This window comes from Centroberyx affinis, unplaced genomic scaffold (assembly GCF_046629955.1).
Source record: "Centroberyx affinis isolate AG114_WGS23_722 - 3 ecotype Tasmania unplaced genomic scaffold, CSIRO-AGI_Caff_v1 ptg003230l_1, whole genome shotgun sequence".
Lineage (NCBI taxonomy): Eukaryota > Metazoa > Chordata > Actinopteri > Beryciformes > Berycidae > Centroberyx > Centroberyx affinis.
The window spans coordinates 15-14,191 of record NW_027281265.1 but is presented as its reverse complement, the minus strand read 5'-3'; the positions used below and the strand labels follow the sequence as shown (position 1 = coordinate 14,191).

At 39.4% G+C, this 14,177-nt stretch overlaps 1 protein-coding gene across 1 annotated transcript in view; it reads left to right on the top strand.

Annotated features, from left to right (window-relative positions):
• The window catches only part of LOC139660167 (E3 ubiquitin-protein ligase rnf213-alpha-like), a gene marked incomplete at its 3' end in the record, with an annotated part of 59,591 nt that extends 45,720 nt beyond the window's left edge, over positions 1–13,871 (top strand). The window contains exons 36-54 of the mRNA XM_071538239.1: positions 10–195; positions 626–750; positions 880–1,040; positions 2,053–2,256; positions 3,089–3,276; positions 5,100–5,220; positions 5,849–5,949; positions 6,056–6,235; positions 6,852–6,997; positions 7,164–7,263; positions 7,720–7,834; positions 8,622–8,829; positions 10,006–10,196; positions 11,091–11,213; positions 11,489–11,599; positions 12,460–12,702; positions 13,055–13,142; positions 13,540–13,574; positions 13,768–13,871. Coding sequence (XP_071394340.1) covers positions 10–195; positions 626–750; positions 880–1,040; positions 2,053–2,256; positions 3,089–3,276; positions 5,100–5,220; positions 5,849–5,949; positions 6,056–6,235; positions 6,852–6,997; positions 7,164–7,263; positions 7,720–7,834; positions 8,622–8,829; positions 10,006–10,196; positions 11,091–11,213; positions 11,489–11,599; positions 12,460–12,702; positions 13,055–13,142; positions 13,540–13,574; positions 13,768–13,871 — 2,730 coding nt within the window. The remainder of the gene's footprint in view (positions 1–9; positions 196–625; positions 751–879; positions 1,041–2,052; positions 2,257–3,088; positions 3,277–5,099; positions 5,221–5,848; positions 5,950–6,055; positions 6,236–6,851; positions 6,998–7,163; positions 7,264–7,719; positions 7,835–8,621; positions 8,830–10,005; positions 10,197–11,090; positions 11,214–11,488; positions 11,600–12,459; positions 12,703–13,054; positions 13,143–13,539; positions 13,575–13,767) is intronic.
• Positions 13,872–14,177: the final 306 nt, after the last annotated feature.

The following is a 14,177-nucleotide window of genomic DNA, read 5'->3' as shown; positions in this document are numbered from 1 at the left end:
TTCTCACAGACACACCCTATGGAGGAAAGTCCAAGCAGTTGTCACACCATTCCTAGCTAACTTGGTCTCAGTCATTGATCGGGATTGCAATTTGGACCTCCTGATGGATAGTGAGGAGGACATCAAGAACCTTTGGCTTGAGATATTTGCCCGCAAAGACATGCTTCATATGCCTTATGTGAGAGTGGAAAGCAAGTGAGTAACTCATTAATATGTGATCATGGTGCCTAGCTAGAACCAACCAGCTTCAAGATGTTGTTTTGATTCAAATGTATTTCCTTGCATCTTGCGTCTGAACCTTGGAGTAAATCTTGACAACATAGCCTGCCATTGATATTGTCAAAATCAAACTTTTGAGTATTATGTTTTTCACATATATCTCTTTTTGTATTCTCAAAAAGAAGGCTGTGTAACGGAACCCATTTTTACTAGCCGCTTCTTGCCACATGGTGTGTGAGATTTGCTCCAAGGTTTTGAATTGGTTGTGTTTGGACGCAAGTAAATGCAAATAAATCATAATGCCAACTTGAAACTATTCAGCCCAGATTACTAGTAAACCAAAGGATGTCATCTTCCCCTGTTGCAAAATCATATTCAAAATGTCTGCATCCTGCCTCTTACACAGCTCCAAGGTCTTTGTGGTACAAAGCCATGTCACAGCTGGCAACACCATGTGCTGCGTCATGCCCTTCAGCTGGTGGATCAAAGACTTTCTGGATGTGCTGATGATGCAAACTCTGAAACATGAAAGTAATTAAGGACGAGTGTCATACCTTAATGCTTTCCAAGATGGAATTGTTGTGCACATTTACAAACCTAAGCCTATCTCTTAGATTGACCCCTAACACATCAGTTGTCCTGTCAAAACATTATTTTCAGATCATACACATGGTCATTTTGAAGATCTCTTTCGGAATCTGCCACTTGGCCTTTACATGGATGAAATGGTGAATGACAAAATGAGGAAGGAATTTTTCCAAAGGTACCTGCAGGATTTTGTCTCCATGACAATGAAAGTGACAACAGATGAAGAATTAAGGGTAAGCATTTATTTATCATGCCCATCAACGCCATCAATACCACTGGCCTGTTTGCAAGGCTAAATTCACAAGTCAATTCCTCAAAATGTATATTTTACTGTATCTGAACTTCCTGTGTAACAATTATGAATTGAATTATCACCACTTTGACTGCGCATAATTGAAGAATGCTGATTATTCAAATTACTAAAATGAAATAAAATTAAACCTCATAGTCACTACTGACTATTGACAAGTAATTTACAGTAGAAATGATCCCTTACAGAACACAACAAAAAATGTGACTTAATTAGTTTAGCTTTTATTATTTGCACAAATGATAAACACTGATAGAGAAGAAGAAAAGAAATAGAGGAGTTGCAGTTGTGTCACAAATCTTGCAGCTACGGCTGTTGCCATCATGGAGGTCCACTGGAGAACTGGCTGTATGCAATTTTAGTCTAAATCTAAAACAATCAGAAAAATCTGGTTGTGGTGTGGTTGTATATCCATTCAGTAATGTTCTAAGTAAAAGTGAATGGTCCGATAAGGGAATTTGTTTCCAAATGTAGGTTACTGTAACACAGTAAACTGTCTTGTCTTTAGCCCTAGTGTCTACTCTGAAACAGTTTGAGAAGAGTCAGCTCAGTTAACCTGAACAAACTGTTATGTGTCTTCAGACATGTCTGAAGAAGAGCGTACGCTCGAAACGTTACATGTGGTGGTAATTAAACACCTTTGGAGCAATCTCTAGTGTGCGGACTCCATCTTGTAATAAATATAGAATTGGTACCTGTCTGATAAACTACACTGATGTCTTTTCACACACTCCTCCTACTCCTCACACTGTCCACTCATCTGCATAAATTTGTCATTTATGTCTCTTGATTTTGTCATTGTACTTTATCACTTTACCATTGTGCAACTAAATTAAACAATCTGAATGAAATAACCTAAATTAAATTTTCATAACATTGCTGCAATTAAAACTGAATATTGTAAATATACTTAAATATTTGCATGTTCTCCTCAGCTTTTGCGTGAAGCCCTGAACAGCTGTGTTAATGAACTACAGAGACGAAGAAACAGCGAAGAAAGCCCCTCTCTTCCTCACATCCACAGAGCCTACCATTTCTACCACAGTCGTCTACAGAACCTCTCGCGGATGATTTCCCTTCAGCCTCAAGTTGTTTCTCCTTTGCTGAGGAACCAACATGTTAGAGACTGTCCAGAGATGGTAAACAATTCTAAACTTAAGCAACTTTGTCTGAGGAGATTTGATTTAATAGGTGAAATCAAATGTTTTGCGAAAGTGAAAACTGAATACAGACCCACCCTTCAACTTGTTCTATTTTGGTTTACGATAAAGAGGTCTACATGATGATGATCTTGTTATGTCTATTCATGTGTCATGCACCTTAGATGCCCAGCCCACATGGACTTTCATGGCACACCCATACATCACACTGCAGCTGTGTTGACCATAAACATTCCCCAAAACAAACTCAAGCATCAAGCATGCAAATGATGCTGAGGCTTTTCCTACGCTTTAGTGTGACACAGAGACTTTGCTGTTTCCCAAGTCTATTATTTTGGTGAAATAGGAAGGAGTTAAGGAGTTCCACAGCACTCTAAAACCCATTATTTCATGGATAGTTCAAAAGAACATATTAAAAACAACCCCAATGTGTTTCGGCCATGCTGTGGTCTTCAAGGTAACGCACCAAACTGTATGGAGAACAAGATGGTGAAAAGGGGAAGATCCATTTCCAAAATGCGGCAGGGTTGTTTACAATATTGTCTTTTGAACTAGACCTGAAATAAAAGCTTTTTAAAAAGGTTTTCCTGAAGAGCATCGTGGAACCCCTTTTTCATTAAGCAAAAACCCCAAACCAAAGAGAACCTTCAACAATGCCCTCACACACCAAAACCCAATTGAAACACTATCTACCTTCTCTAATTTTAATTCCTGTTATTTTGGTATTTTTCACTCTATGGCTTTGTTTACAGGATGTCTCAAATTTTGCATAAGTACTGAACAACTTGAAACCTGTATCACTCTCCTCCAGATTTTGGATGTCCATGCAGCAATGGCGTGTGTTGAATGCCTGGAGCCTCCTCCATTAGATACTGATGCTCATTGCCAGGACTGGCTGAAGCAGGTGAAGAGGCTGCAAGGCTCCATGGAGCTGATCTGCTCCCAACATAACACCAGACTATATGGAGAGCGATGCAAAGAAAGACTACACAATATCCGGTAAAGGGGTGTTTGGTGTTTTTCTACAGAAATGGGTTTGAAACACTCACATGCAGATTCACTAAAGGTTTGCATAGGGAAGAACACATGATATATTAAATGCTCAATTCAGAAAGCCATGCAATTCATTAACCATGCACAGTGAGTGAATAGTGTTGATCCAAAAATAAAACCTCTTTGCACCTTTCTGCATCATTATTTTACCCATCTAATAGTTAATATAATTATAAGAATAAGAATATTTTTATTTGTATAGCACTTTTCTTAAAGTTACAAAGTGCTGATCACCAGAAAATTAAAACAATTACATAAAATAAATACAAGAAATAGAATAAAAATACACTGAATAATAAAAGCCAGCAGAAAAGGAGAATAAATCAATTAGGGAAAAGCAAGTTTAAAAAAGTATGTTTTCAATTGTGATTTAAAAGCAGTGACAGACTCAGCCCCTCTAATAGTCTCAGGCAAGCCTTTCCATATTTGGGGGCCCTCACTGTCCTCACCAGCTCTGTCTCCTTTGGTCTTAAGTCTAGACTTTGGAACTGACAACAGAGCTTTTTCAGTAGATCTCAGCGAGTGTTGTTGCTCAAGGAGAGTTAAAAGTTCTGAGATATACGTTGGTCAGTAATAAAATTTAAAAATCAATTCTATACACAATAGGCATCCAGTGTAGAGAGGCCAATACGGGGGTAATATGTTCTCTCCTCTTTGTTTTAGTTAGCAGCCTGGGAGCAGCGTTTTGTACAAGCTGTAGATGTGACAGAGCTTTTTGGCTATGTCAGAATACAGTCAATTAATTAATAGTCCATATGTGAACAAATAAGTGCATGAATCACTTTCTCTAAATCAGCATATGAAAGGAAAGACCTGATTTTAGAAATGTTACTTAACTGACAGAAACATGATTGCACAACTTTTTTAATTTGTTCTTCAAAATTTAAGTCTGAGTCAAAGATGACTCCAAGAGTATTTTAAAAGGGGGCCAAGAGATTCATAAATAGTTTGGATGTTATTAGGTGGGCCAAATATAACCACTTCTGACTTGTCATAATTCAATAGCAGAAAATTGTGTGATATCCAAGATTTAATTCTGCCAGGCAATGCTTTAGGGAGTCCAAGCAACCAGCAGCATTGGGCTTTACCAGGAGATACAACTGAGTATCATCAGCATAACAATGGAAAGAGACATTATGTCTTCTAATTCTATGGCCAAGAGGGAGCATGTACATTGAAAACAGAATGGGGCCCAAAATTGAGTGCTGATTTAGAGATAGAATTCCCCAGATCTACAGAGATTTTTTTCTGTCAAAATGCTTTAGCCGATCAATTAAAATACTGAGATCAAACGTGTTGAATGCAGCACTAAGGTCAAGCAATACGAGGATGGAGCAATTGCCTGCATGCAATTGCTTGCAATATGTAGGCAAGGCCATGCAAATTGAGATTACACCAAATGCACTAACAGTCTGAAACTATGAAAGGAGGCAAAAGACTTTGATGAAGGGTTTGTCCATTCAGAACGGCTGCTGTCATTGCTGCAGGGTGCATCAGCAGCAGCAGCAGGTCAGACAGCAGGCAGAGGGTTTCCATCCTACAACCTCAGATCAGATCAGAGACACTGCTGTTATAAAGGAGCCTATTTGCTTGTGCTGTGCTCTTTTCAAGGGCTTTCATCTTAGTGAATAAGATGAAACCTGCACATTTAGCTCAAGCAACTGAAGTGCAAGAAATTGCCCTCCTAACATAATCTTAGTGAATCTGGACCTATTTCTTGAACAAACAAAGTGACTGAGATTATGGTCTGTGATAATATTGTTTTGTAGCAATGGCTGGAAGCGCCTCTACACCCTCTCGTTGTTTGTGGAACACATGCTGCTGGGTTTTGATAATGAAGAGAAGCAGCTGAGGAACCTGGTCCTTGATCACATTCGCACCTTAGGCAGAGTGAGTTGATTTTTAATGCTGTATCCACTTCAAATCTAGGGTTAGACCGATATATCGAGCTGATATTGGCCTTTTATTAAAAATTGGATATCAGTCCATCTCCAATGTGATGGAGGGGGGCAGTCTATAAAACCTGCAGTGAAACCTGCCTCAACCAGCCTTGACGAGCTGCTAATCCACTCAAAACAATTTCATTAGTCTGGGTTTCAGTGGAGAGTTTTAGTGTCCCATGATGGTCTAAATGCTGTTTCAGAGGCTTTTCCACCTGAAAATTCTGGGGAAAACAGAGATTCTTTTTTTGGCATGAAAATGGTCCAATTTAAAGATAATGAATTTTGCCACAAAATATCAGCTGTTAGCATCTTCAATACAAAAATATTTGTATCGGCCTTCAAAAAACCCATATCGGTCAAGCCCTATTCAAAATGACATGAAAATATCATTGTTATACAAATGTCTATATTATGTAATCTCCTGCATGCATCTCCTGCATACAACTGCATTTTGTTAATGCCCATGTTTTCACTCATGATGCATTTACGGACAACATCAACTTTTACCTAAAGTCTGTAAAAATATCACTGCATTATTATAATTTCATATACTATATTTTTGTCCTATGTCTAAGGTTCTGGGGGGAAACTCTGATTTAAAATCAGTGAAAGCTTTTCAAGCTGTGATTGAGGTACTGAAGTCTTGCAAGCAAGGAGCGAGCGAACAGCTTTGCAAGTAAGAGCCTGTTGATATGATTTTTTTTTTTTGTTTAAATCAAATAGTTAAGAACGTTCTTTAGCTGTATTTGAATTTGATGCAGTTTGCTCACATTTTGATAAAGGTTTGGACTCCAGTGTGTGGTGTGCATGAGAGAACCTCAGGATCCAGTGCAGCTGCCCTGCCTTCATGTCTGCTGCTCAGCCTGCATCAGAGGAAGCCTTGATGCAGGACACACTTCCTGTCCCATGTGCAGACAACAGATCCCACAGAACTTTATCCCAGAAGTCTCTGAAGATATCAGGTGAGAATTCTCTTTCTCTTTCTCTGGTGTCAACAGGTGGAATTTTTAATTCAGTGTACTTTCACTGACTAGCACACTTATTTAATGAGTAGTTGACTGTAGGAGTTTCCCAGGAGTGTTGGCCTTAAGCATACACTGTGTAAGATGTGTGTGTAAAACAGCACCTCCTGCAGGCACAATGATGAGGAACACATCTAAATCTAAACAATGACACACAAAACCTGCCTTCAGCCCTTACCCCCAAGCAATGTACACATTGAAAAGCTCCAGTAAGGTGCCATGGATCACTTCCTCAAAGTTAATATTTTAAAGTTCTTGTACTTCCATGGTGTTATTAATCATGACTACAATTAATAAAACATTTTGTGGCAGTGCTGATACCGCAAATGTTACTAAATTGAAATAAAAGCAAACATCTATCAGTTGCTAGTTAGCTGTGTCAAGTAATTTAGTAATTTTACCCTTACACAAAAAAAGCTAAAAGTGTGATTTCATTCTTAAGTTCATCTTATTTTGTTTGCACAAATGATAAAACACTACACACAAATGAAATGAAAAAAGAAAAGAAATACAAACTGACAAACAACATTAAAAACTGTTTTTTGTGACTCTGCAGGGCTTCCATCAAGAAAAACACAGAATTCAGCCGGCGTTGCAATGGTTTCTTCATAGACCTGGTCTCCACTGTGTGCTTCAAGGACAACACCCCACCAACAGGGGGCGTCATCACCCACCTGTTGTCCTATCTGATGGTTGAGACAGGTACCACTTCCTACTCCATCATGAAACATAGCTAACAGTAAAATCTCTCATGCTTTATTTAAGGTAAAGATTGATGCCAAATCTCTTCATATTTTAAATCTTGCTTTTAAGGTGTCTCATGTCACATTTTACTATTATTGATGCTGTGTTAACTTTCACACACCAGAACATCAGATTCACACCAAGGATCTGTCGCCCTTCGACGAGTCCCTGGACAAGAACCCAGTGGTGCGATCTGTGATTCTCAAACTGCTGCTGAAGTTCAGGTGGGTGAATCAAAGATTAATAGAACAGCTATTGAATTCCTGTCTGGTCTTATCAATTGATATGTACATGTATGTTATATGTTGTGGCAGTTTATGATTTGTTTGCTTTTTTTGTTATGTGTTCTTACTGTTTTTATTCAGTGTTTTTATTATTTTGATATGTGTTAAATTGTGTAGAAGTTATTATTATTGAAATGTAAAGAATAGAATTAATATTATTGTGGATCAGATATTTGTCAATGTAGAGAGCTCTCAGGCAAGTCAGTTCTTAAAAGCAGTGATACAGAGAGCAACTTTTGCAGCAACAGTACCCAGAGAGTTGCCAGAGCATTGCTGCTGTAATCACATAGGAGGATTAGGTTGTGAGGAAACATTTGAATAACTTTAAGCCACTTTGTTGGATGCTCATCTGCATTGTACCTAGTGTATCACCAACCTTACTCTACTGTGTTTCAGCTTTGATGAAGTCGAGAAATATTTGCAACAGCATTTGTCATCTGTTGAAGACAGCAGAATTGTGGATGAGGGAGATAAAGCAGAGCTCTATGCCTTGTACATCAACTGCCTGGAGGTAAAGTCTGTTTCAAACTGAGATCTTTAACCCCTAAAAGCCAAAGCACTGTCATATTATCTGTTTCATAAAGGCATACAGAGACTTTCATCCATAAATAAGCATAACGTTTTATGGTTACGATTTAGGCTCATCTTAGTCTGGGTCCTACGTACATATGGGATTATTTAACCCCTTATGAGCCAAGATGCAACCAGAGGTTCTCTTGGACATCCCAGGTCTTTTCTAAAGACCGAAGGTGACCGGACCCTTCAGCTGTGGAGAGCCCTGCTTAAGGAACTTTGGCTGGCAATCATGTATTAAATTACTCCTTAAAGCACATTTTTACATGCAGGCAAATATTTGTTTTGTTAGTTGGTTTAATTATTTTTTTTAGCAATTTTATTTTGGTTGTATTTTCCTGTTTTCTTACTCTCAAATTTTAGTTTATAGCCTCTTATAAAAAAAAATATTTAAAGACTCATTAGCTTCTTGGATGAAAGATTCCATCCACCTATTGCTCCCACACTTGGGAAAGCCGAACCTGCAGCCAGATATGAGCAGCTAGAACTGAAGGTGATGTAAATCCAGTGAGATGGTCTGTCGCGTGACTTGCTTCTAGCTACTATACTGCAGAGTTTGGCTGTATTCTTAAAGCTAAGATTGCCAAACCAACAGATTATAGAAAAGGTTAAACTAGATAGATGCCAGAGACCTGCTGATGGTGTTTCAGTTCCTGCTGGTTGCCGATAGAGGCTGGCACAAGTCATTGAATACTTAATGCTCCTTTAACTTCTTTTCTGTCTAGGACTCCATGTGGGAGAAAATGCCCCAGCAAGGCAACAAGGCAGAAGAGCTGCGGCCGTTTTTCACTGACGAGACGCAGTTCCTGCGCCACTTCCTGGCCGCGGCTGCCCAGCCTCCTGCCCCAGTGTCTATTCAACACCTGCAGCACATCGCAAGACTGCGTCTGTCCCTCACCATGGCCGCCCAGCTGATCAGTGACATGCTGTCTGGTGAGAGTCGCTGCTTTATTTTGATGTGAAATGTATGTTATACAGCAGCCATTCCCAAACCTAAGAATGCCGCGGCCCAATTTGAAATCTGAAAATCTTCCGCAGTCCACCCAACCCTTTAATCACAACTCTGATCAACACAGGAGACTAAGATGAAGTATTTCCCTATATATTTTTTATTTCATAAACAGAACATGTGAACATGGGCATACGGCAATGCAGTGCAAATTAATAATCCATCCACATACATGTAACAATTTGTAAAGCAACAAATGTAAGAAATTAAGTACTTTCTAGGAGTCATTCTTTTTGTTTTCACGGATTCATTTTGATCTTCTAATGATTCGCTTGTGGAGGTTGATTCTCCATTAACAGCTTTCCTTTTGCAACCTGATAGGCACCGCTCCATTTTTACTCTTCCCCCGCCAATGATGAGGTATTCCCTCAATTACAATTCCCCGCCAATGACAAGATATAACATACGTTCCAGCGGGATCAAAAATAGGTCAGATAAATGAAGAATAACACGTAATTTAAATCCCATGGCTTTGTTTTATTAGTTCTGATTACTTTTTTTAATGCAAATATTTAATCATAAATATTTTATGGTAATTTCAAACTTAATTACAAAATTGAAAATAACATTTTTTTTATTTATTTATCGTAAATGACCTCTCGCGGCTCACCCTGCAGTACCTTTATGGCCCACCAGGGGTCCGCGGCCCACACTTTGAGAATCACTGTTATACAGTATGTAGTGTGACCTGTTTACACTGCAATCAGTATGTTGGCATATTTATTTAAATTTTACAGTTTGTCTTGCTATTGCCATTCAGCCCACAGTTTTCAGAGTAAGGTAATGCATTGACAGAGTGGGGAATGAATGGTTGTTTTTAGGATTGGGCTACAATGTTTTGAATGAATAATGAATTTACAAATAACAATCACCAAATATAGGGAAACAGGTGGTGGCAGTGGAAAATTGATTGAAGATAAATACACAACCAAAACGTTTGTCTGCCAGACAGTCAGCCAACGAGCCCTTTGGCCAGTTGGAAAAATTCAGCAAGCCGCTTTGGTGACCAGAATTCACCATTTTAAAAACAATGACGCCAAAATGAGACATCCAGTCAGTATACAAAATGAAGACTCTCCTGGTCTGTGTTGCTCCGGCAGAGAACAACGTCCCAGATGGAGCTGAAGAATTCCTGAACGCTGTGGTTGGATTTTGTGAGCGGAGTGGGAACGACTGGTACCGTGTTTACCTGATCCGCAAGCTCAGCGGCTCGCAGGGCGTCGAGTTCATTCAGACTCTGGTGAAGGAACCGGAGTTCAGCTGGCTTTTCCCTGCAGAGATCCATCAGCAGGTACACAGCCATTCAGTCATTATTATACCTACTAGCATTTTGTGCTTTCTGAGACAGTATCCAACCCTCAGATTTTTAATATACATACATAATGATGAATGAATAAGAAATGATGAAACTGTTGATTGACATAGAGAAAATAGCAGCAAAAGTAATGAAGCGAAGCCTGTGAAGGCAGTTCAGGCAGACAACTCGAGTCGTGCTGCAAGACACATAATATACACACTACTCATCGCAACTCATATTAAGCGCCCCCCTCGCAATAAGCCGGCCTATTTAAGCTATCAAATACACTGTACTCCGTGAGTAAAGTCTAATGCAGCAGTGAAACATAAAGCAGCTCTATTCAGCCAAAACCAAAACTTATTGCATGTCATTACCATTTATAAATATTATTAATATCAATATGTGAGTTATCCTGACTGAATGGGCTGTTGGTCTTCTGCAGCTTACCTTTGGTCTGTTCTGGGTACGCAGGTTGTTTCCCCCTGGAAGCTGCTCATTGGGATGGTCACACACAGTAGATTTCACTATGTAGTATATTCCTTCGATAGTTGGAGGTGCGTAATAAGGGAATGGCCACACAGCGGCTAGTGCCTGGTCCACACATAGAAGGTTTCTCTAGAAGGTTTCACTAGATAGTATATTCCTCTCGATGGTCGGAGGTGCCTTGTAGGGGAATGGCCACACAGTGGCTAGTGCCTGTTCCACACATAGAAGGTTCCTCATAACATTATAATGACCTTACTTGATCCTAAGATACATAGCTGGCATTTGGGATATCAGCGAGGCCACATGGTGGGAGCCACCAGGATATCTCATGAAAAACTTTAACATCCATGTGTTTGGGTAAATTGGAAAATGTCTTTTCCTACACCAACATTTTGTTAACAGAATGAAGATGGAGGCCACATGGACCAGTATCTTGTGTATGGAGAGGATTACAAGGCGGTGCGTGATGCTGTTGCCAAGGCAGCGGTGGAGGGCAATGTTGACGAGATAGAGGAAGTATGCGAGGTATTTTAATTTAATTTACCAAGCTTCCTACTGCTGCAAGTAAGCATGCATTATCTTTCATATTCTTGATCCATTCCTTCAATTCTTACAGTGTTTTATTTTTAACCTGTATTTTTAACACTACAGGCAGTATGTTTAACTTAATGGTTTCTTATCAACACTCCACAGTTGTTTCTCTAAACCTGATATCTGTTTCACAACAGTTTAGTAGAAACAGGGACATTGTTCAAATGCAGGGAAAGAATTGCTCAATGTTTTGTTTCGATTTGTTTTAGAAATGCACCGCTCCGCCAAGAAAACGGACGCTGTTCATCCTTCTGGCTCTTTTCAGAGAGGTTACAACCCTGTACAGATCTGCCAACACTGGCCTTCATCCCAGCGCCGAGGTAAGAGCAATGAAGAAAAACACGTAGGTAGAAACTGAAAAAAATATTCTGTCAAAAATCTTCAGTAGAAGATAGAAGATCAGCACTATCACTGATCTCAGTCAGAAAAACGTATCATACAGGTAGGACTATATTCATAAATTGAAGTTGTGCCCACTAAGAACAATGAAAGAGAAATTAATCCCTTATTAGTGGTATTGACTCATGGGCAACTAAAAAAAGCTTGACTTGTTGCAGCAACCAGAAACATGCAACATTTTATGGAAACACTTTGACGCAAAAAGAAAATTGAATATTTCTTTAAGGTGATTTGCTGAAGTAGGCTACACTCACTCTAAGGGTGCGTGGATAGGTACAAAAACAAATTCAAGTAAATTAAACAACTCCGTAACCAAAGTGTACAAAGTAGAACGTGTGTACAAAGTACACAGGATGCAGTTCCAAATGTGGAGAGTTCAACCCATGGATTATGGTTAAAATTGTTAAAGCCATGCCCTGTGCAACTTAATCAAAGACTATTTAAAGTAGTTTGTTAGCATAGATCAGGTATGATGAATTACATCATACCGCAACTGCTTAACCCTCAGTCAAATGGGTTTTAGTGCAACTCCAAAATTATTGGCAGTGTCTTGAAATTCCACAACAGTTTTGTTCAAAATAGAGTACGGTCCAAAATTAGTTTTGAAAGCCAGAGATCTGTCCAAATAATGGCTGAGTCATTGTTATTGATCAACAACCCTATCACCCCCCCCCCCTCCCTTCAAATAAAAATATATACAGTATATACATTATGGTCATTTTGGGCTATGGTTCTGTAAAAATCTTACTTATTGCCACTTAATGTTTCTATCTTCCATCAGCGATGTGACGCATTTGGAGAGCTCATCCAGGGCTCAAGGTACCTGCATCACAGAAAAGTGAGGGATTTTGCTGCAGCCTTGGTACACAACAGGTTGGGCGCTCTGAGCGTCCGGTCTGATCACAGTATTGTGGACAACACAGTGATAGAGCTGACTGTCCACCTGGCTGCTGTGCTGCTCACTGGGACTCACTATCTGCTGACGCCTCTGAAGCAGCTCGGCCTGTCTCCTGACAATATGCTGGTAAACACCTCTCATGTTCTCCTCTCTAAACTATTTCACTTCACACAGTGTAAACTGCTCTACAGCCGAATCACAGCTGTGCTGATATACAGTATATCAGCACTCCCTCTTGTGTGATATTGCTTAAGTGTGACATGATGGACTGTAGTCTATACATATGAAGGGTTTCATTCCAAAATTCAGAATATCCATTGTTACCTGATTTTATTGCTCAATTAAAGAATACAACTGATCATATATTCTACCATTTTGTAAACAAAGGTCTTAAAGTTACTCACAGCTTCAATAATAATCCATGATAAATGTTACTTTCATGCCAACTCTTCAGTTCTTGTTTTATTCAACCCAACAGCGGGCCTTTATACCCACAATGCCTGATGACATGCTGGCTGTTGCCCAGACAGTCATACAGCAAGACTATGGGCAGCTCACTTGGTATGGTAAGTATTATACTGTATATATGTAAACTACGATTGTCATGGTTTGCTGGAGCTTCACTTGACAGATAAATTGATTCTTAGTTTTGTCTATTAAGTGGTATTCATCTGAGTGTCTCTTAAATGGATTTTATTTTCTAAAACATGATTGGACAGTTTGTACTGTTCTGAGTCTGCAACAGCCTATGTTGATATATTGTATTAAATTGTTCTGTTAACGCCATGTTCAAATCCTTTTTTAAATGATAGCATGTTAAAAATTATAAATTTCTGTGTATAGAGTAACTTAACCCTGGTCAGTACAGTCTATTTAAACACCTTGATTCTTAGTTGAGTTTATCTTCTGTGGCAGTGATTCAGGTGATCCAAGCTTACTTTAACTGGCTGATTTCTTTCACAGTGTGTCCAAACAATCACCCATGTTTTGTTGATGAGGTAAGTTAATGCTACTTTTTATTGATTTATTTATTTATTTATTTATGGGTTAGGGTTTAGTCCGTCAGACTGCATGCTTACGCAGGTCCAGTTGATGTATTTGTAGTGAAATGCAGAAGTGAAGTAATAAGACACAGTAAGAAGAGAAAGCAGTCTGACAGACTGAGCCAACTGATCTGATCTGGTCTTGCAGTGCGGCCTGCCCATGCAGAAAGGCAGGTGTCTGGAGTGTGGAGAGGAGGTTGGAGGGGAGAATCATGCAGCCTTGCCTGGATTCATGCCGATACAGCTACAGCAGTAAGTATCGTTTACGGCCAAGCTACAATGGAGCTACTGGGCATCAAGCTTCGAGTGAACGCTCCCTTTACAGTCAGCTGATCTGCTACGCTAGCTGCGTTGCGTCAACTGGAGAGCATCCAGCATTAAGATTTACCTAGATTTACGCTCGCACTCATTCCATATTGTGAAGGGGAAAAAATGAACAAGGCGACACAGTGTTTCTAGTGGAATACTGCAGAATTATTCAGTAGCCTACATGCAAATCCTAAGAAATGTTTACGTTCAAATGGACTGTTTCTGGTGATTTTGTTGATAACCATCCGT